Source organism: Planococcus citri, chromosome 4 (assembly GCF_950023065.1).
Source record: "Planococcus citri chromosome 4, ihPlaCitr1.1, whole genome shotgun sequence".
Taxonomy (NCBI): Eukaryota; Metazoa; Arthropoda; class Insecta; order Hemiptera; family Pseudococcidae; genus Planococcus; species Planococcus citri.
Window position 1 is genome coordinate 6,492,936 of NC_088680.1, and position 20,900 is coordinate 6,513,835.

The 20,900-nt window shown below is 35.7% G+C and overlaps 2 protein-coding genes across 2 annotated transcripts in view; both read right to left on the bottom strand.

Annotated features, from left to right (window-relative positions):
• The window catches only part of LOC135845779 (protein scylla-like), a 128,318-nt gene that overhangs the window by 99,880 nt on the left and 7,538 nt on the right, over nucleotides 1-20,900 (bottom strand). The window lies entirely within an intron of this gene.
• Nucleotides 2,369-8,327, bottom strand: LOC135845776 (uncharacterized). The gene is made up of 2 exons (XM_065364601.1): nucleotides 8,172-8,327; nucleotides 2,369-4,465 (listed from the first exon to the last, which is right to left on the bottom strand). Exon 2 carries the CDS (start codon nucleotides 4,445-4,447, stop codon nucleotides 2,531-2,533), a length of 1,917 nt encoding a protein of 638 aa, XP_065220673.1. The 5' UTR covers nucleotides 4,448-4,465; nucleotides 8,172-8,327; the 3' UTR covers nucleotides 2,369-2,530.

The window sequence follows — 20,900 nt, forward strand, 5'->3', positions numbered from 1 at the left end:
TTTTTTTTGGAACTTTGAGTGATTTTTTTGGAATTTTAATTAATTTTAACGACATTTAATCAATTTTTAATCGAATTTTTACAAAAAATTTAGTTGTAATTTTTGTGTGTTCTTTTTATTAATGTTTATAACTTTTTCGCACTATTTTGACGATTTTTGATGGGATTTTATAGGTTTTCTGCCGATTTGATTGCAAATTTTGAATTTTTCGTTTGTTTTTAAAACGATTTTCTTGAAGTTGTCCTCAATTTTATTTTACTTATTAAATATTTCACATACTCTTACGAGCTCAATTTTTTATTCAAGTTATTGTTTGTTCTGAAAATTTAGCAGTGTTCTTTGAGTAAATTTTGAGTAATCTTTAAAATTTTTGGACCCCAATTGGCGATAATTAAATCAATTTTTCATGTTTTTATCATGTTGAATAAGTATTGCAAAAAGTTACAATTTCTGTCTCATTTTGAAAAAATTTTGCAATATTTTTTCTCTTTTTTTTGGCTGTTTTTCTCTGTATTTTGAGATTGTTTGATATTTTTCGGAAATTTGGATTTCGTTTTTGACTCAAATTGTTCAATTTTCATAATATTTTGAAAGTTTTTTGAAAAAATGTTTACGAATACCCCACAAAATATAAATAATTAACCAATCTTTTCATGTTTGTGAAATTGAGCTAGGGAGCTTATTGCTGTATCTAGAAACCTTAAATTGTAGACGGGGAGCCCGCTTAAGGATCTATTGCATCCCCCCCCGTCGATCCTCCGGGACAGCTTTTTTCTTAAAGTGGGAGTCCTAAGGAACATTTTTAGCCCTTGTACTCAAAAAAAAAGTGGCCCTACTTACAAAATGGCGGCCATTTTGATCGACAGGTCAGCCGAAATCGCAGATTTCGCGTTACAACATAGGACTTGCACAAAATTTTTCAAACTGTACAAAGGTAGATTGAAAGATCGAACAAATCACCTGTCAAAATTTCAAGTGCTAAAGTGCGCTTTTCGATTTTTGGTGAATTTTTAAAAATCAAATTTAGGTGAAAAATGAGGAAAAAAATCAAAAATTTTACCAAATTGACCAAGAAATCTGAAATTTGGGATACACCCTATTTTCGACATGCCAAATTGATTGGAAACTGTTTCAAACCGTTTTGAGCAGTTCTGGAGCCTCCATCAGATTTTTGAAACTCGAAATTCTCACAAAATTTCACCAAAATGGAGTTGCAAAGCTGAAATTCAATCTGAAAACTAATTTCAATGGGCTACGAAGTACTGCAGGTAAATTTCAAGTCGTTTTGGAGCCTCCGGCAACTTTTTGAAAATTCCTAGAGCCTCCATCAGGTTTTTGAAACTTTAAAATTTTCACAAAATTTCATCAAATGGAGATATAAAACTGAAATTTACTCTACACTCCAATTTTAACACCCTCTGAAGACGACTTCAGGTGAGTTCAAATCATTTTGAAGCCTCCAGCGACTTTTTGAAAATTACTGGAGCCTCCAGTAGATTTTTGAAACTTTAAATTAAAAACCTAACGAATGATATGTCACTCGATTTTCATTTTTTTTCTTCAAAATTTGACTAAAAAATGGAGGGGGAGGGGGAGGAGGCTGGGGAAGATGAAAATTGTGATGAAATGGATGGGGTCAATGGGGACTAAAATGATGAACGAAAAATGGATCGTAGAATATTATGCCTTCAGTTAATGGTCTCCTTTCGGTGTTCTTGAGAAAATTTGAAAAAAAAAATCGCCAAAATAAAGTGGAAGGAGGGGGGGGGGTGGTTGGAAAAATTCAACCTATCGAAAAAAGTGATGTGGGTATCGAATTATACGAGGTTTTCGAGGACACTGATTTCGATACTTATACCTGTTTAAACTCAAAATCAAAACTCAGCTCTCCACAGAGGAGGAGGGTCATTCCAACAACCGTTTGACCTGAACAGCAAAATTCATCCCCTTCTCCCTACCTTCGCCAACCCTTCTCTTGCCCCCAGAAAGGAGTTGGTCCCAAAATTTTGAGAAGTGCAATATTCGTGGTGAATAAATAATTACAGAATACAGATAGCTGTTCTGGAGAGCCCAATTTAATTTTAAGAATTTTTTTGAAAAATCAAGGTCAGGAATGGTTTATTGTGGGAATGAAGTGTGAGGTCAGGAGGGGGGGGGGGTTCTGAAGATTTTGAAAAATATCACTAATATCAGATAAAGTTTTTTGAAATTCAAACTTTTGCTAAAATGGTCCAAAGCTTTCTACCAATTTTTTGAATCTCTCTACGTGCTTCATTTGCTATCTTTTTCTGGTTAAAAATTCACATTTTACAAACTAGATTTTTTTATTGGAAAAATGAAAGTGTGACGAGATGTACAAAATGAAGTGTAAAATATTGAAATTTCGTTTATTACAAATCCAAACCGAGTAATTTTTTTTCTTGCTGGATTAAAGATTAACCTACATTAAATAAAATTATACTTAAATAGGTAGTCCCTATATACGTTGAGAATACTGCTTAAAAAACCAATAACCCTTTATTTAACACGTCTATTTTCTCTGATACGGATTCTGTTCGTGCTCTTGTATGGGCTTAAGTTGCACCAAAATCGAAGTATCGATATGTTTATCGATATTAATGCCGATATATTTGATCTCGTTGAGCTGCGTATCCGAGATAAAGCTACTAAGAGCCAATTCCAGCGCTTGTTCGGCGCTCTCGCCGTATTTAATTTCGATGATACCTTTAGTGGTACTGATCGGTGTCGAGAACTGAATATGGGATTTACCAAAAGCATCGAGTTCGTTTTCGTTCAAGTACAGTCCTTCGAACGAGGCCAAGGCAGCGTAGACGATGCTATGGAAATGATACTCGGGTACTCGAAGCGTTTCGAAGTGCTCTTTATCGGTGAGTTGTTTAAAGTAAGTGTTCAATTTGGTCTGCAGTTCTTGTTTGATCGAGTCGATTTGCGAGCTGTTTTCGGATAGTAAGATTTTCTTGAAATCTAAGGCTATGTTTTGTAGGGCCGGTTGTCCGAGATCGTTGTAGTAGATTTTCATGGCGGTCCACGTCTCGTTGAGGGCTGCTCGGTTGGGTATGTGGTATTTATTGGCGACGTTGGTCGGTCGAAGGTATCCTTGGTCGAAGATATAGGTGAATAGTAAGTCTAAATCGAACGTGTCTTTGTTCGGATAGTTGTACACGGTGAAATCGGCGAATCTGGCGAAAATCGTCTCGTTGTATTCGACTAGATGGAATTCGATGTCGAGTTTGTGCAGCAGTTCGACGATCCTGTAACGGAACGGTGGAACCATTAGGAAAGGCGTTGGGAAATAGAGTTCTTCGTCTTCGGGTGATTTCTTAGCTGTGGTGCCGTTGAATACGAGGTCGTCGACTAGATTGCGTCTTCGTCTGAAGTAAGACATGACCAAGTCCGAGTTGTACTTGGGGGTGAGCGAGGTTAGTGTTTTGTATCCGCCAGCGTAGTCCTCCAGTTCGTGTTTATCGTCTAAGGGGATATGGAACTTGGCGAAAAGGTCGTCGACCTCTTGATCGTCGAATCCAAAGAACGGGGTGAAAGCGTGCTCTTGCAGGAATGTGTATTTCTCGACCAAAGGTGCCAAGCTGCAGTTACCCAAGTATAAAGGTAACGTAGTCGTACCGGTGATGATCACCTTGTGTACTCGCTCGTTATCCTGCAGCACTGGCAACAGTACCTTATTCAAAAAGGAGTAATAAAAGTCGATATTTTTAAGCGTATGCTGAATAGCGTGTCGGAATATCCTATCGTAGTCGTCGACCAAGATGATGATTTTCTTGTTGAAATACCTGTGCAGTATCTCGACGTATCTCTCGACCGCCGTCGTGATCTCCCATAGTTTGAACTTGGTCCTGGTGACTTTCTGCAAGAAGGAGAAATCACGCTGGCTGGTTTCGTTGTCGCCTCTGGTGAAGTTCTTGGTGTTGAAACCGACCCATCTCCAGCGTCGATTACTCCAGGAGATCATCATGTTTAGACTCCAAGCGACGTGTTTGGGGAGTATTTCGTCTTGCATGTATTGTCGTAAACGTAACGGGACGACGATGTATTTGCCGATATGCTCGTCGAATAGAGACTGGTGTTGGGAGATTTTGAAGTTGTTTTCTTTGAGCACCGAGTACGAGTAGCTGTTTTCTGGATGTATGGGTTGGCGATCGAGGGTGTATTCTTCGTTGGCGAACATGTCGATCAGGGCTAGATTGAGGGAGCTGCCGAAACCGTGAGCGTTGCTGATGAATATGTTACGAGTGGAGGCTAATTCGGTGAAGATGACGTTTATTAGGTCGGTTTTGTCGACGAAGTGGTCGCATAGTCGGACCGAGTCGAATTTACAGCTGCGGCGGGCTCCGAGAGGATGGTCTGCCTCGATTGAGAGGGACGGTCCCACTAAGGTGAAGATGGGCAAGATGAATGTGTAGAGGTTCATAGTTTTTTTTTTGCGGATCTGCGGGGAAGAAAATGATGAAGTTAGAGAGGTTTTTGATTGGGAATTGAACGAGTTTGGGGAGATCTTATTTGGCGAGTCGTTCGTTTGCAATTTCATAGAGATAATAATGACTTTGAGTTCTAATTTTTTTCTGAACGATTACTCGAAGTTTTTTATAGAACTGTTCACAAGTTGAACGAACGATTTGCTTGCTGTCGTTTTTCTATCTATCAAAATCACATCCACTTTTTTTACTGGAAAATTTAACGAAAATTCGAATCGTTCGCGAACGATTCATCAAAATTTGACCAAATCATTCACGAACGGTTTGTTTGCTGCTTTCCAAACTAGCAAAATCAGAACACGAATCAATTTTTCATTCGAAAATTTGATAAAACTGTTCAAAAATTCATACAAAATTCGAATCGTTCGCGAACGGTTACTCAAATATGTGAGAAAATCAGTCGTGAACAATTTGCTGACAAAAATTTATTGTTTTGTAGTATCACACTAATTTTTTTACTTGAAAACTATTATAGAACTGCTCAAAATTTTCAATGTAATTCGAATCGTTCGCGAACGATTCAGTGGGGGATTGAGAAAATCATTTGTGAACGATTGTCGTGCAATTTTTTAAGCTTTAAATCTTTCAAAATGACTATTTTGGATTTTCCAATTGAACCGTTTAAAAATTTGAATGAAGTTTGAGTCGTTCACGAACGATTCATGGAATGTCTGCGAATCATTCGTGAACGACTCGACTGAAAAAATATTATTTCACTGAAATCACGTGTGAATTTTTTATTGAGTAAAATCAGATCATATTGTTCAAAACTTCGAATGACATTCCACTCGTTCGCGAACGATTCATGGAATGTCTGCGCGAATCATTCGTGAACGACTCCACTGCAAAATTTTATTTCACTGAAATCACATGTGAATTTTTTATTTGTAAAATCAAATCAAAGTGTTCAAAAATCCGAATGAAATTCGAGTCGTTCGCGAACGATTCATGGAATATCTGCGCGAATCGTTCGCGAACGACTCCACTGCCAAATTTTGGTTCACTGAAATCACGTGTGAAGTTTTTAATTATTCGAAAATCAGATCAAATCGTTGAAAACTCCGAATGAAATTTGAGTCGTTCGCGAACGATTCATGAAATTCTGCGTGCGAATCATTCGTGAACGACTTCACTGCAAAATTTTAATTCACCGAAATCACGTGTGAATTTTTTATTCGTAAAATCAAATCAAAGTGTTCAAAAATCCGAATCAAATTCGAGTCGTTCGCGAACGATTCATGGAATGTCACCGCGAATCATTCGTGAACGACTCCACTGCAAAATTTTGATTCCCTGAAATCACGTATGAATTTTTTATTTATTCGTAAAATCAAATCAGTGTTCAAAAATCCGAATGAAATTCGAGTCGTTCGCGAACGATTCATAAGAGTGATTGGGGAAATCTTACGTCGATGACTCGTCTGTGGAATTTCAATTCAGACGAATTACTTGCACTTGCACATTTTTTATTTGAAAATTTTATCAAACTGCTCAAAAATCTCAATGAAATCAGAGTCATTTCGGAATCGTTCGCGAACGATTCATCAGATATTTTTAGAAAATTATTCGCGAAGGATTCTGTTGCAAAATTTCAGTCTTTGCACACATAAATTAATTTTTGTTCCCGAGAGATACGATCAGATCTTTTTGAAAATATTATGAAATTCGAGTCCTTCGCGAACGATTTGTTTGAAAGTTCATTTGAATTTATTTCGGTCATTTACTCCTAAACCAAGTACTCGTATCTTTCTTGGAGACTAATTTGTCAAACAAAAGACGCTCATTCCTTTATGAATCATTTGCTTGAATTTTCAAGAGAATCGTTCGTGAACTACTCGAAGAATTTCTACTTTCAAGGAATCATTTTGTCGTTTTTTGATGAAATCATTCGCGAACGACTCATTTCAGATATTCGGAAACAGAAAGTTCATTCAAGATTTTCAAGAATATTCTTGTCAAAAAATAAAATTAATTGATCCCTACTAATGAATCATTCATTCGGACGATATTATATTTTTTGATTTATTCGTTCAATTTTTCAATTCGTTCGCGAACGACTTGCTCAAAACTCAAAAGTTTCTGTAAATCGTATTTCTCTGAATAAAAATTTCCTTTGCATTCGAGCATTGATTGCATTTTGAACGAATACTCGATTTCTGAGCTGAGAAAACAGTCGGTAATGAACGATTCGGTCAGAACCAATAAGATGGGAATTGTCGTTCTTTTGCACTTATGAGCATTTTGATGAAAAAAAATGTGATTTTTTTCAAATTTTGGTTTTTAAATTCCAAGACCATTTGTCGAGTACCATTTTCGATGTCGTTCGTGAACGATTCGTTCATGAAATGATGGAAATTGTCGTTCTTTTTCGCTGATACACATGTTAATGAGATTAAGAATTATTTTCTTCGAGTAATCCAGAGTTATACGTTTCAAGTTTTAAAATCCAACGGCCTATAGCCAATCAAAGGTCTTTGCAGGACTCGTTCGTGAACGATTCACTTTTATAGTGATGGAGATTATCGTTTGTTTTCACTTCAAGAAGATGCAATTTTTTCTTAAGGTCTTTTTAATATCCACCGACATGCATGTAGTCAAATTTTTTTTTAAATCTCGTTCGTGAACTGATTCACCAATAAAAAGATGGAAATTGTCGTTCGTTTTAACCCTATAATCATTTTTTTGACAGAAATAGTATTTTTTCAGTAGTATCATTTCTTCAAATCCAACAAGCTCCAATCCAATGTACTGTTTTTGAATTTCGTTCGCGAACGATTCACTAATGTCATGATGGAAATTGTCGTTCTTTTTTTCCTATGAACGTTTTTCTGAGATGGAGTGGTTTTTTTTTTTAAAAAAAGAAGTTTTGTTTTGTCAAATTCAAAAACCCATGGTCAATTATCACTGTTTTCAGGTTTCGTTCGTGAACGATTCTCTCATGAAACGATGGAAATTTTCGTTCGTTTCAGCTATGAGCATTTCTCCAAAGTTATACCTGTGGTTTTCAAAATAACGTCCCTCGATCAAGTACTTTTTTCGAGTTTCGTTCGCGAATGATTTGTTCATAAAAGATGGAAATTAACGTTCGTTATTATTTAGGTGTGTTTTAACTATAGAGAAAAAATATTTTCTTTCAAGATTACTGTTTTCAGATTCTATGCCAATTTTTGTCAAGTACTTTTTTAGACTTGTTTGCGAACGATTCGTTTATGAAATGATGGAAATTGTCGTTCGTTTACGTCCATGAGCATTTTGTTGAAAGAGACGATATTTTTTTCGAAGTTTTACGTTTTACAAGTTCAATAGTCTCTGGTCAAATGTTTTTTTTTGGAGCCTGATTCGTGAACAATTCGTTCGTGAAATGATGGAAATTATCGTTCATTTTGGTTTAAGATCGAGTTTTCTTTGAAAAAAATTGAAAGTTTTGAGTTTCAAAGTCATTTTTAAGCTAATTAATTGAAATTCTCCTAATTTATCAGAATCATTTTGTATATTGATCAAACTCAAGTACCTATAAGGATGATTTTTTTTCAGTCAACTTTCGTTCAAAGCAAACCTTTTGGCAAAAATCGTCTACAGAATAACTTCGAGATAACCTTAAGCCCTTACCGTTTTGAAAATAACTTTAATAAGGTAATAAAAAACTAAACGAGTACTTACAACAATTGCGAGCCAGCAAATCCCTAGATATTTTTCAAGCTAAAATCACATTCGACGAAAAAATCATCCTTTTCGCGGTCCAACCTCTGCTTACGTGTTCCAATCGCAGCTTACGAATGACATTAAGTAAAACAGGAAGTTCCTCAATAATCTAACCCATATCGGGCAGTTATCGTTTTTTGATCGGATGTTTCGTTATATCAATTTATTATTATCTCATTCGAGTTCAGCTCGATTAACCCTCACAGCAAATCACTGCTTGGTAGTCGGCGAACTGATACGATTTTCTCGATTCGTTCACGTCGTCGGCTGTACGACGACGACCGACGACGACCTGCTAAACTCGATATGGTACCTACGTATACCTTACGAGTATATAGAGGTTTTTTATGACCCGGCCATCGTGTAACCCCGACGAGACGACTATATATATACGACGAGAAAGGAGCCCATTAAGAGGCACGCAGAACGCATCAAACTCCACTCCACTCGCGGAGGTACTCGAAGCCGAAGCGGCAGAAAATTACATAGCGAAGAAGAAAAAGAAAATCGATTTAGTCGAAGCATACGAATATAGAGGTACCTATAGATAGGTATAGAGAGGTATAGGTACGAGATGGCTCCGTCGTCGTACTCGTATTAATGGTAATGTACTTGTACGTGCGCTCTCTGCAGATACGATGGATGATAATACAGTTAACGTGTAATTACACGGGCTGACGGGCTCGGTCGGTCGTCGCGATCATCGTGACAAATATTATCTTCGGGTGATGATCGCTTCCCCGTAGGTCTGACTCTGAATGTAGCTAAAGTACAGGTAAAAGTACCTATACATATAGCCAGCCAATGATGGTCTGGTTCATCGATTAGCTATTAGGTACATGTATCGAATTATGAGCAGTTTGAAATTTCCATTTCGCCATGAACGTTTCCTCGGGCGATCCGATTCACGATTCGCGATCGCCAGACTAGCTTATCGTTCATTTCGAAACTCAGACGAGCAGCGAAGACGAAGTTGATAAGAAAATGAACGTCTCATCTCAGGCTACCATCTTCTTGTAATATGTAAATGTGTACATCGGGGGATTACGAATATCTACGAGTATATCTATCTGGGCAAGGCATTCATTGAATATAATTGTACAATATACTCGTACCTATATACTAATGCACAACGACTCAAATTATGCATTATGCTGTTTGCTGCTGCTGCTGCCAAATGAAAAGAAATGCTCTTATAGCGTTGTCAGATTTCTCTATGGGCTAGTCGAGTCCTCAGGAGGGCAGAATTTTCTCCAATGCAGCAGTGCAGCAAACACGATCATCGTAGCCGAGTTCACCCTGCCCTACACCCGCCTCTCTAGTCACCCAATCTCGATGGATGACAACGCAGCAGCGTCTCTCAGCTCAGGGAAGACGATACAGCAACAGAAAACCAGTTACACCACATATCGCTTCTCTCGACGCAATGTTTTCAAATTAACGTTATTTATTATGATTTTTTTTCTTCTTCCAAGTCTTTTCCTCCTCGTCTTCTTCTTGTATATAATGCTTTATTTTTTTTCAATTCGTAAAGTAATTCGATACTCGAGTTGTGTTTGCTGTTTTTTCGAACAACTCGAGTGAGGAGTGATTTTTCATTTCTACTAAAACAATACACGAACACGATCGCCAAATGCATCAGGAAGTGGATCGTATTGCAGCTTCCAGTTCCTAATTTTATGCATATAGAATAGCGATTATCGTAGATCGACTTCGTTAATATTATGGTGTTTTGATTATCTAGGAGAGAGAGCTATAAGGAGATATGTTTATTGTGCAGAAGTGCAGATTAAGATCAACTGGTCGGTCGTTGTCGCGAGTGTGACAAGCGACGATGAATTTTATGATCTGGCCATCGTAGGTCTATAAGATGGAGATTGGTCTTGGATCGAGAGTCTCGAATCGAGAACTTGTTACAAAATATCAACTTATATGCAGCTATAAACTGGTTTAGGACGAGTGAAGATTAAGTCTATAGAAAATTGGCGTTTTTTTTTTTCACTTCACAGCTGCGAATGGTTTGATCGAAATCGAATCTAAGCTGAAAGTGTGTTTTTCTGGTCAGTTCGATTGTTTGAGACTGTGTTTGAATATTGTTGGATAGGTGTTTGAGTTCCTATATCGTTTGTGGTTTACGTATGGAACGTGATTCGATTCTACTCGAAGTTGAAAATGAAAACGGAATCTATTTTGCCAAAGAAGAAAGAAATATAAAATGAGTTTCGCTCTAATGATTCATTTTTTCATCTGCTGATTAATAAAGCATATCTCACAACCAGTAGCTGAGTTTCAAGATTTGGAATGTCTTTTGAAAAGTTCTCTTCTATTCGATGGGATCTTGAATTCGTAATTTTAAAAATGTATTATTTGAGTCTTTTTCAAGAGGTACTCGTATTTTACAAATGGATTAGATGGGTGAAAGGAATAGAGATAATGTCAGAATTTTTCGTGATCCAAATTATATCTACACAAAAAACAACTCACCCAGCTTCATATTTTCTCATTATTAAAATGATAATCGGATTAGGTACTCACCTGAAACATAGAAAAAAAAAGAATAAATTAGAGATTAATTAATAAATACACAATTTAGATAGGTACCTATCTAATATTTCAATATGTTATGTATACGTGGAAAAAACCTGATAAAATAAAGCGTCAGCTGCTTCTAAAAAAACCTGAGAAACATGAAATTATTGGGCAAAAAAGTTGCAGTTGCGAAGATTGATTTGTTTACCCCCCCCCCCTCACTCTTCCTCATTTTGTATTAACGTTATTAGGAAGATGAGCTGTCTGTACATCTCAAAAAAATCGAAATGAAAAAAAATCATACACTAGTAAATATTCTGGTTTTGTCAACACTTTAAATCAAAATGCAAATCGTTCGCGAACGATTCATCTGATATTTGTGGAAATCGTTCGTGAACGACTCGCTTTCATAATTTCAATCTGGCAAAATTACGATACATGAACGTGTTTGATTCGAAAATGTAGCTGTAAAATTGTTGGTAAATCCGAATCGATTCGATCGAATCGTTCGCGAACGACTTTGCGAATATTTGGACAAATCATTCGTGGACCGTTGCACAATATCATAAAAAATATTCTTTCAGAAAACTCTCGATAAATCGTTCAAAAATTTCATTGAAATTTGAGTCGTTCGCGAACGATTCGGCGGGTGTTTGAGCAAATTATTTGCGAACGATTCGCATGTAACTTTCCAATCTGGCAAAATAATATACGAATGTTTTATTCGATGATCCGATCTTTATTAAAACTCTGAAAAATCTGCATAAAATTCGAGTCGTTCGCGAACGATTCATATAACACTTGTGTGTAAATTATTCGTGACAAAGACTCGCCTTCAAAATTACAATATTAGCAAATAACACGTTGATTTTTTATTTGAAAATTTGATTAAATCGTTCAAAAATCCCGAAAAATTTGGACGAAATCGGAATCGTTCGCGAACGATTTACCAGATATTGGTGGAAATTGTTCATGATGATGAACGATGCTTGAAATATTTCAATTTAGTTCCAGCAAAATCACGATGAGCAACATACAAATTTTTCATTTGAAGATATATTGCTAAAATTATTCAGAAATCCAAATTAAATTCGAGTCGTTCGCGAACGATTCGTCAAATTTTCGAGAGAATCATTCGCGAACCCTCGCACAGTGTCATAAGCATTTTCCATGAAGAAACTCATTCGAATCTATCAAAAATTTCTATGAAATTTGAGCCGTTCGCGAACGATTTAGCGGATGTTTGAGCAAATCACTTGTGAACGATTCGCATGCAACTTTACTTTTCAATCTCTCAAAATAACGAGTGCGAATGTTTAATTTAATGATACGATTCTCAAATCGTTGAAAAATTCAAACAAAAATGAAATAGTTCGCGAACGATTCATCAGATATATGTAGGTGCCAATCGTTCATGAACGACTCGAATACAAACTTTCAATGTATCAGAATTGCAGTAATCTTGTTCAATTTCAATTTTTTTTTTTTAAATTCAATCAAAGTGTTTTGTAAATCTGAATTGAATTAGAATCGTTCGCGAACGATTCGTTTGATATTCATGGAAATCATTCACGAACGACTCGCTTGCTACATTTGAAACAAGCAAAAGCAGAATTGCAACCGATGCAAAATGTGTTATTCGAAAATCTGCGAAAAAATTCGAATCGTTCGCGAACGATTCATCAGATATCTGTCCAAATCGTCTGTGAATGACTCACTTGCCGAATTTCCATGTAGCGAAATCACATTAAAAATGTTTCGCTTGAAAATTTGATCGAAGTGTTGAACATCTGAATGATATCAAAGTCGTTCGCGAACGATTCATCAGATATTGGTGCCAATCGTTCATGAACGACTCGACTCCAAAATTTCAATTTTCAACGCAGTAAAATCGCAGTAGTCTTGTTTCATTTTAATTTTTTTTTTTTTTTGGAAAATTCTACCAAAGTGTCCATAAATGTGAATTAAATTAGAATCGTTCGCGAACGATTCGTTAGATATTTGTGAAAATCATTCACGAACGACTTACTGGCAAGTGGCAACATTCGAATCAAGCAAAATCACAACAGATGTAAAATATGCCATTCGAAAAATGCGAAAAAATTCGAGTCGTTCGCGAACGATTCATCAAATATCCGTGCAAATCGTTCATGAATGACTCACTTGCAAAATTTCTATGTAGCGAAATCACATTAAAAACTTTTTGCTTGAAAATTTGATCAAAGTGTTGAACATCCGAATGATATCGAAGTCGTTCGCGAACGATTCATCAGGTATTGGTGCCAATCGTTCATGAACGACTCGACTGCAAAATTTCAACGCAGCAAAATTGCAGTAATCTTGTTTCATTTTCATTTTTTTTTTTTTTTTTGTTGAAAATTCAACCAAAGTGTTTATAAATGCGAATTAAATTAGAATCGTTCGCGAACGATTCGTTAGATATTTGTGAAAATCATTCACGAACGACTTACTGGCAACATTCGAATCAAGCAAAATCACAACAGATGCAAAATACATTTATGTCATTCGAAAATCTGAGAAAAAATTCGAGTCGTTCGCGAACGATTCATCAAATAACCGTGCAAATCGTTCATGAATAATGACTCACTTCCTGAATTTCAATGTAGCGAAATCATAATTTCTAATTTTTCGCTTGAAAATTTGATCAAAGTGTTGAACATCCGAATGATATCGAAGTCGTTCGCGAACGATTCACCAAATATTTGTGCAAATCGTTCGCGAACGACTCGCTCGCTAAATTTCAATCCAGCAAAATTACAATGCATGCAAATTGTTCGTTCGAAAATTTGATCTAATTGTTTAGAAATCTAAGTGAAATTTGAATCGTTCGCGAACGATTTGTCAAATTTTTGTGCGTGAATTACCGTTCGGGAACTGCAAAATATTTTACCCATTTTCTACTCGGAAAATCTATCCAATCCTTTTAAAAATTTCAGCGAAATCCGAGTCGTTCGCGAACGAATAAGCAGATGTTTGTTCAAATCGTTTGCGAATGATTCACATGGGAATTTTCAAGGTCGTAAAATCACACAAGTTACGAATGTTTTATTCAATGATCCAATCTTCAAATCGGTGCAAAATTTAAATACGTATGATTCGAGTCGTTCGCGAACGAAATGTTCAATCAAGCCAGTTTCAGGTTTTAGGTTCGCTAAATTTGGAGTCAAACTGCGCAGTCCTGCTGAAACTTGGGGAAAATCTGTTTTCGGCGTTTTAAAGGCGATGAGAGCAGTTTTGAAAAATATTTACCAAAAATTCGAAAGTTTCAAAGTTGAGCCTTTTTTAGTTCTTTTGAAAGCATAATTTTCAAAATTTCGGTAAAGAAGTTACGTAATAATTTAAAAATTTGGAAAAAAAATCAAGAAAATATCCGTTTTTATGACATTTACAACCGTAAATTTTTTGTGATGTAATTCGCGAACCCAAAAACGCGCGTGGGGGAGGGGGTGTGCACTCTCAAAATGTCCGTCAAAATGTGCGAAAATGTCAACTATCGTGTGACATATCGTTTTATATGTTTTCAAGGATGCTGAATACGAATATCTGGTTATTTTTTTGATTCCCCTCCACCCGCCCCTTAAACGCTCCCATTGGTCACTTGAATTTTTTTAAAATTGAAAAAACCGTGTGACATATGGTTTACTTGGGTTTTTGGAGCGCTGAATTCAAATATCAGCTTATTTTTTTGATTCGGCCCCTCCAACCCCCCCCCCCCACTACCAGATCCCCAAATTTTTTGGAAATCGAAAAAATCATGTGACGTATGGTTTACTTGGTTTTTTGGAGCGCTGAATTCGAATATCAGCTTATTTTTTCGATTCGGCCCCTACAACCCCCCACCCCCCACTACTAGATCCCCAAATTTTTTGGAAATCGAAAAAAACCCTTTAATACATGGTTTATTATGTTTTTGGGAGCGCTGAATGCGAATTTCGACTCATTTTTTCGATTCGGCCCCTTCAACCCGCCTCCCCCACTACTAGATCCCCAAATTTTTTGGAAATTGAAAAAATCGTGTGACATATGGTTTATTAGGTTTTTGGGAGTGCTGAATGCGAATTTCGACTTATTTTTTCGATTCGACTCCTCCAACCCCCCCCCCCCTACCAGTTCCCCAAATTTTCTGGGAATTGAAAAAATCGTGTGACATATGGTTTGCTAGGTTTTTTTGAGTGCTGAATACGAATTTCGACTTATTTTTTCGATTCGGCCCCTTCAACCCCCCCTCCCCCCACTACTAGATCCCCAAATTTTTTGGAAATTGAAAAAATCGTGTGACATATGGTTTATTAGGTTTTTGGGAGTGCTGAATGCGAATTTCGACTTATTTTTTCGATTCGACTCCTCCAACGCCCCCTACCAGTTCCCCAAATTTTCTGGGAATTGAAAAAATCGTGTGACATATGGTTTTCTAGGTTTTTTGGAGTGCTGAATACGAATTTCGACTTATTTTTTCGATTCGGTCCCTCCGATGCCCTCATTGAACTCCAAAATATCCTAAAAACTGAAAACATTGTGTGACCTTATGGTTTATTAGGTTTTTGGAAACGCTGAATTTGAATAATAAGTTCGTTTCTAAATTCCCTCCCTCCCCCCCCCAAAAAAAAATTCGAACGTGTACTCTACCACTGTATCAACTCTTGTCTCGTCGGGGGAAAAAATGGTTCCGAAAGTTTCGAAATCGATGACAGTGTTGTTTTTTTTTGTTAAAAATCGAATTTTCTATCAGGTGTATAGGTAGTTTCTATTCCGTTCGTAAAATTTCCGCTCAAATTCATCCTCTCGCCATATCGAACGTTTTACGGTTCGCTTTACGCAGCCATTAAAGCCGGTCGTATTACCTCCTTTTTTATTCGCGTCCTCATAGTCGTAGCTACCTACCTACCTATGCAGGCTCGTACCCACAGCACGACCACCGTTTGATCAAAATAAACGCTTTAAAACCATTCAAAATAAAGCTTAAATTTACTTTAATGCCTCGTATACCATTTAGGCTCGTATACAGGTAAATACAAAACACACACGCGACCGTATAACGTGCAAACTCGAAATAAGAGCATTACTACGAGTATAGCGCCTATGCTATGCTATGGTGTTGTCGGTGCCACTGGCAGGGCTGAACTCGAACCTCGAACGTGTAAGTAATGTAATTTGAATTTAGCTGGGTTAATGTATTTGTAGTACGAGTAGGTATAGGCTATAAGGTAAGGTACCTACGTAGTACGTAAATGCTCGTCGAGTGTAAAAGGTCCGAGGCGGTGAAATTTTCCCAAATTATACCGGAAATATGTGCGCTCGGCTCCGCAGAGTAGGTTGAAAACTCTAGGTACTAATTTCACTGCTGCTAGTGCTAGAGGTTATTGTAGGTAGGTAAGGTGCAGGGTAAGGTAAGGTACCTAAGCGTTAACGTATAGTACATGCCGAAACACAGTGGTTAGGGTTAAATTGGAAAATTAAAATTTAATAACGACCATAACACATGCAAACTATATAATAACATAGCAGCTCGCTGGGTTGACGCCGCTCCTGTGTGCAGTGTGACTCGCATAGGTAGGTATATTAGAAAAGCAAAAAGGGGGCTCTCTTTGAACAAAATATCAATTTAATGGGTATACGGCGCGGATGCTAAGGGTATCGCGTATACAAGTATAGTTATAAAGTAGATATAGTTTATATTATCTAGCAAAAATATATACGAGAAACAATGCAGCCTCTGGGGGATTGCTGTTGCTCGCGGAGTGTTTCGCTTCGCTTTTATGCGACGCTCTTCTCTCTTAATTTCTTTCTACGTCTGTCGCGTTATAGTTACATTGTTTGTGTGTCTGTGTATCTGCAGCAGCAGTATCGACACTATACGCATAATTAATCGCCGGATGACGCCGTTAGCGTCGTTTCAATTAGTCAGACGTCGATGCCGATTTCAAGCTGGTGAATTTTTCGAAAAATGAAAGAAAAAAAAACACCGAAGAGAAAACACCCCTTGGTCCCCTGCATCCTTCTATTCGTGCTCCGAGTCGGTCGACGATGTAATTTATTTGCGAAGAATGTTACGATGTTTTCGGTAGCTCGTTGCACCCCGCTGAGCTGGTTTTAGTTCGCTGTGTAGAGTACCTCGCTCACTCGCTCGCTGGCTGCTTGCTGCTCGCACAAGCACAACCACACGAATTGGACAATTTAAATTTTAAATCGTCGTTTTAATTAATTTCGGCGTCGCTTGTCGTTGTCTTGGTAGTCGTCGTCGACGTCGTAGTCCGTGTAAATGGTAATAAAATTAATAAAAAAAGTCGCCGAATGCAAACTTTGTTGCTTGTTTTGTGTGTAATATAGGGCGTTCGTAAAGGGAATTTTGCGGTCTGAATGGGTTAATTGGACGAATGACGAGATGTTTGGTGGAATTTTTAGAGAAATTTGTAAAAAAAATAGCTCGAAAGTTTGATGGGAATGGGAGAAGAAAAAAACGAAAATATATTCAAAAATTCGCCATTTTTTAATTAATTTTACGCTCTTTGGAAATTAAATTTGAACTCACGAAGTTGTTGAAAGTTGATCGATTTGAGTAAAAAGCTAGAATTTGGTTTTAATGCTCCATTTTCAATCTCTCAAATGCACTGATTGGGACTTTGAGATGCTCTGCATATCCTCCATCCTAGAGTTTTGCTAGTTAATTTATTGCTGAGGTGATAAAGTATGTGGATTAAAATTAAAAAGGAACAGATTTTTAAAAATCAAATTCTAATTTTCTATTTTGATTGGATCATAAATGGGTCAAATTGAAACTTATTGGAACTTTTCAAATTGGCTAAAATTTGAAGATTGAAAATAAGAAAGTGAACGAATGTGGGAGATTGAAGAAGGGGAGTAGGGTAGAATCCAAAATATGAATCTATAATTCGCTGTACTGATTTGAACCTAAAGTGGTTTTAAAGTACGTGAGATAGAAGGATGAGATGGGCAAGGGCGCTCCTCTCCCCACCAATGGAGTTCTCATAAGGTGGACATTTTCCCCTAAAGTTAGCTTGTTTTGTACATGCTATTTTTAGGAGACAAAATGTTCAAAAATGACTGAGATTCTGATTTTCAAAATTTTGCACCAATTTAACGCTTTCCCCTTTTCTTGTCTCCCTCTAAACTATTTACAAGTCCCTTTAATCCCAGGTATAATTGAAGCGTTTCCTTCAAATTTTTAGTCACAAATTCTTGATTTAGAAGAATTTACATCATTTCAAATAAATTTGGTTCGAAGTACCCCTCTCTCTTTTAGATTTTCGCGTTTTAGACACTATAGATCGTAATTTATTCTCGAATGAATTCCCTTCCCCCTAATTACTGAAAAATTACCATTAATAACCAATTTTCTGATGATTCACCAAAAATTTCTGATGATTTACCAACATTTTCCGGTAATTTACCCACCAAAAATTATCCACAGTTCACTAAAAATTACCAGAAATTACTATAAATTACCAGTTATTAACCAATATTTACCTAAATTTGCGGTAATTCACCAAAATTTACGGCAATTTACCAAAAATTACAAAAATTTACCAAAAATTACAATTTTACCTGAAATTACAATTATACTAAACATTACAGTAATTCACCAAAAAATGCAATGATTAACCTAAAATTACAGTAATTTACCGAAGCCCAAAGTTATGGTGATTTACCAAAATTCACGGTAGTTCGACAAAAATTACTGTAATTTACCAATAATCATGGTAATTTACCAAAAATTACTGTAATTTACCACAAATTACTGTAATTTACCACAAATTACTGTAATTTACCAAAAATTACTGTAATTTACCAAAACTTACTGTAATTTACTGAAAATTACTGTAATTTACCAAAACTTACTGTAATTTACTGAAAATTACTGTAATTTACCGAAAATTACTGTAATTTACCGAAAATTACTGTAATTTACCAAAAATTACTGTAATTTACCAAAAATTACTGTACCTAACTTACCAAAATTAAGGTATCTACTTTACCAAAATTTTTGACATTTCATCAAAAATTATGGTAATTTACCAAAATTACCAAAACTCACGGTAATTTACCACACAATTACGGTAATTTACCACACAATTACGGCAATTTACTAAAAAATTACGGTAATATACCCAAAATTACAGGATTTTACCAAACATTACAGTAATTTACCAAACATTACAATTTTACCTAAATATAAGTCACAGTTTTTTGTTTTATCAAAAATTATGGTAATTTAACAAAAATAAATCACAGTAAACAGTAATTATCCACATATTATGGTAATTTACCAAAATTCACGGTAATTTATCAAACAATTACGGTAATTTATCCAAAATTACAGTAATTTACCAAAAATTTAAAATTTTACTCAAAGTCACAATTTTATTAAAATATATGGTAATTTACCAAAAATTATGGTAATGTACCAAAAATTATGGTAATTTACCAAAATTTATGGTTGTTCATCAAAAATTACTGTAATTCGCCAAAAATTACAAATTTACCCAAAATAACAGTTTTATTAAAAATTATAATAATTTACCAAAAATTACTGTAATTTTCCAAATTATGGTAATTTACCAAAATTAACGGTAATTCACCAAAACTCACAGTAATTTATCAAACAATTGCGGTAATTTATCTAAAATTACAGTAATTTACCAAAAATTTAAAATTTTACTCAAAGTTACAATTTTATCAAAAATTATGGTAATTTACTAGAATTACCAAAATTCACGGTAATTTATCAAACAATTACGGCAATTTACTAAAAAATTACGGTAATTTACCCAAAATAACAGGATTTTACTAAACATTACAGTAATTTACCAAACATTGCAATTTTACCTTAAGTCACAGTTTTTTGTTTTAGATATTAAAAATTATGGTGATTTACCAAAATTTACAGTAACTTTCCAAATTTTGGTAATTTACCAAAATAATGGGAATTTACCAAAATCCACGGTAATTTATCAAACAATTACGGTAATTTACCCAAAATTACAGTAATTTACCAAAAATTATGGTAATTTTGCAAAAAATATGATTATTAACCAAGAATTACAATTTTACCAAATGTTGCAATTCTACCAAAAATTACGGTAATTTACCGATAATTACCAGAATATTACCAAAAATGACTATTTATTTGCCAATTAACCTTCAATTTTACATTTACCCAACATTTTTAATATGTAGTTTGCTCAAAATTAGCAGTAATTTTCCGAAACTTACCGTAGTGAAACCTCGAAAATACTAGTATTTTACCAAAAGATACCAGTATTTTATCAAAAATACCGGTAAATTGGTCAAAAAATTTCAGTAATTTTTGTAAATAACTTCTAATTTATAAATATTTTCTCCAGTATATAAAGAGTGAAAGTAACTCTACAGGATTTTTTCCCAGCAGTTTTCAAAGGTCAATGACCCTGATCAGCGTCGCGCAAATTTCAGATAGAGCTTCAGCGCAGAACCATATCCATCTCAAAAGAGCTGTTCATTCGCCAAGTTTTCAAAACCTGTGTTTTTTGGTTCGGATTCATATTTTTTTCATCTGGACCATGAATACTAATTTTTTCAGTAGGTAAAATACTGCAATGTCGATTCCTGAACTTCTCGAACTCACCATCAATCTATTTGTAGGGTCGGAATTAAAGCTTAAATATATCCCAGCTTTTCATCCTGCTGGACAAAATTTTGGCAATCTCATTATCACAATTTAAAATTTTCAAAAATTCGAGAGGTTCATCTTGACGACGATGTACATTGTACAATTATATTTTTATAAGTTTAAACCAGAATCAAAAAAGTTTCTCTCTATAGAGTTTTTCGAGTGGAAAAGTACCCGTACATTGATCGGAGTGAGAAAATTCAGCTACCGATTTGAACGATTGTGAGGCCATATCCTAAATTAAAACCAGTTTTATAATACTTATTCCAATTCGTCTTGTTCGAATAATGTAAGATTATCGAATAAGTACGGTACACTGGTATCTGATTTGGTTTTCCTTCGATGGAAAAATACTCACGAATACGTCACACGACGACGAAGACGACGACAACGTTCTCTGTACGTGTGAAACAGTTTTTATTTTATTTGTTGCCGGATCGGATCCGCGTATACACATTGGCCTACTTTTC

What these genes read in the sequence shown, in the direction of transcription:
- LOC135845776 (XM_065364601.1), bottom strand. Translation starts at nt 4,447, where the DNA reads ATGAACCTCTACACATTCATCTTGCCCATCTTCACCTTAGTGGGACCG.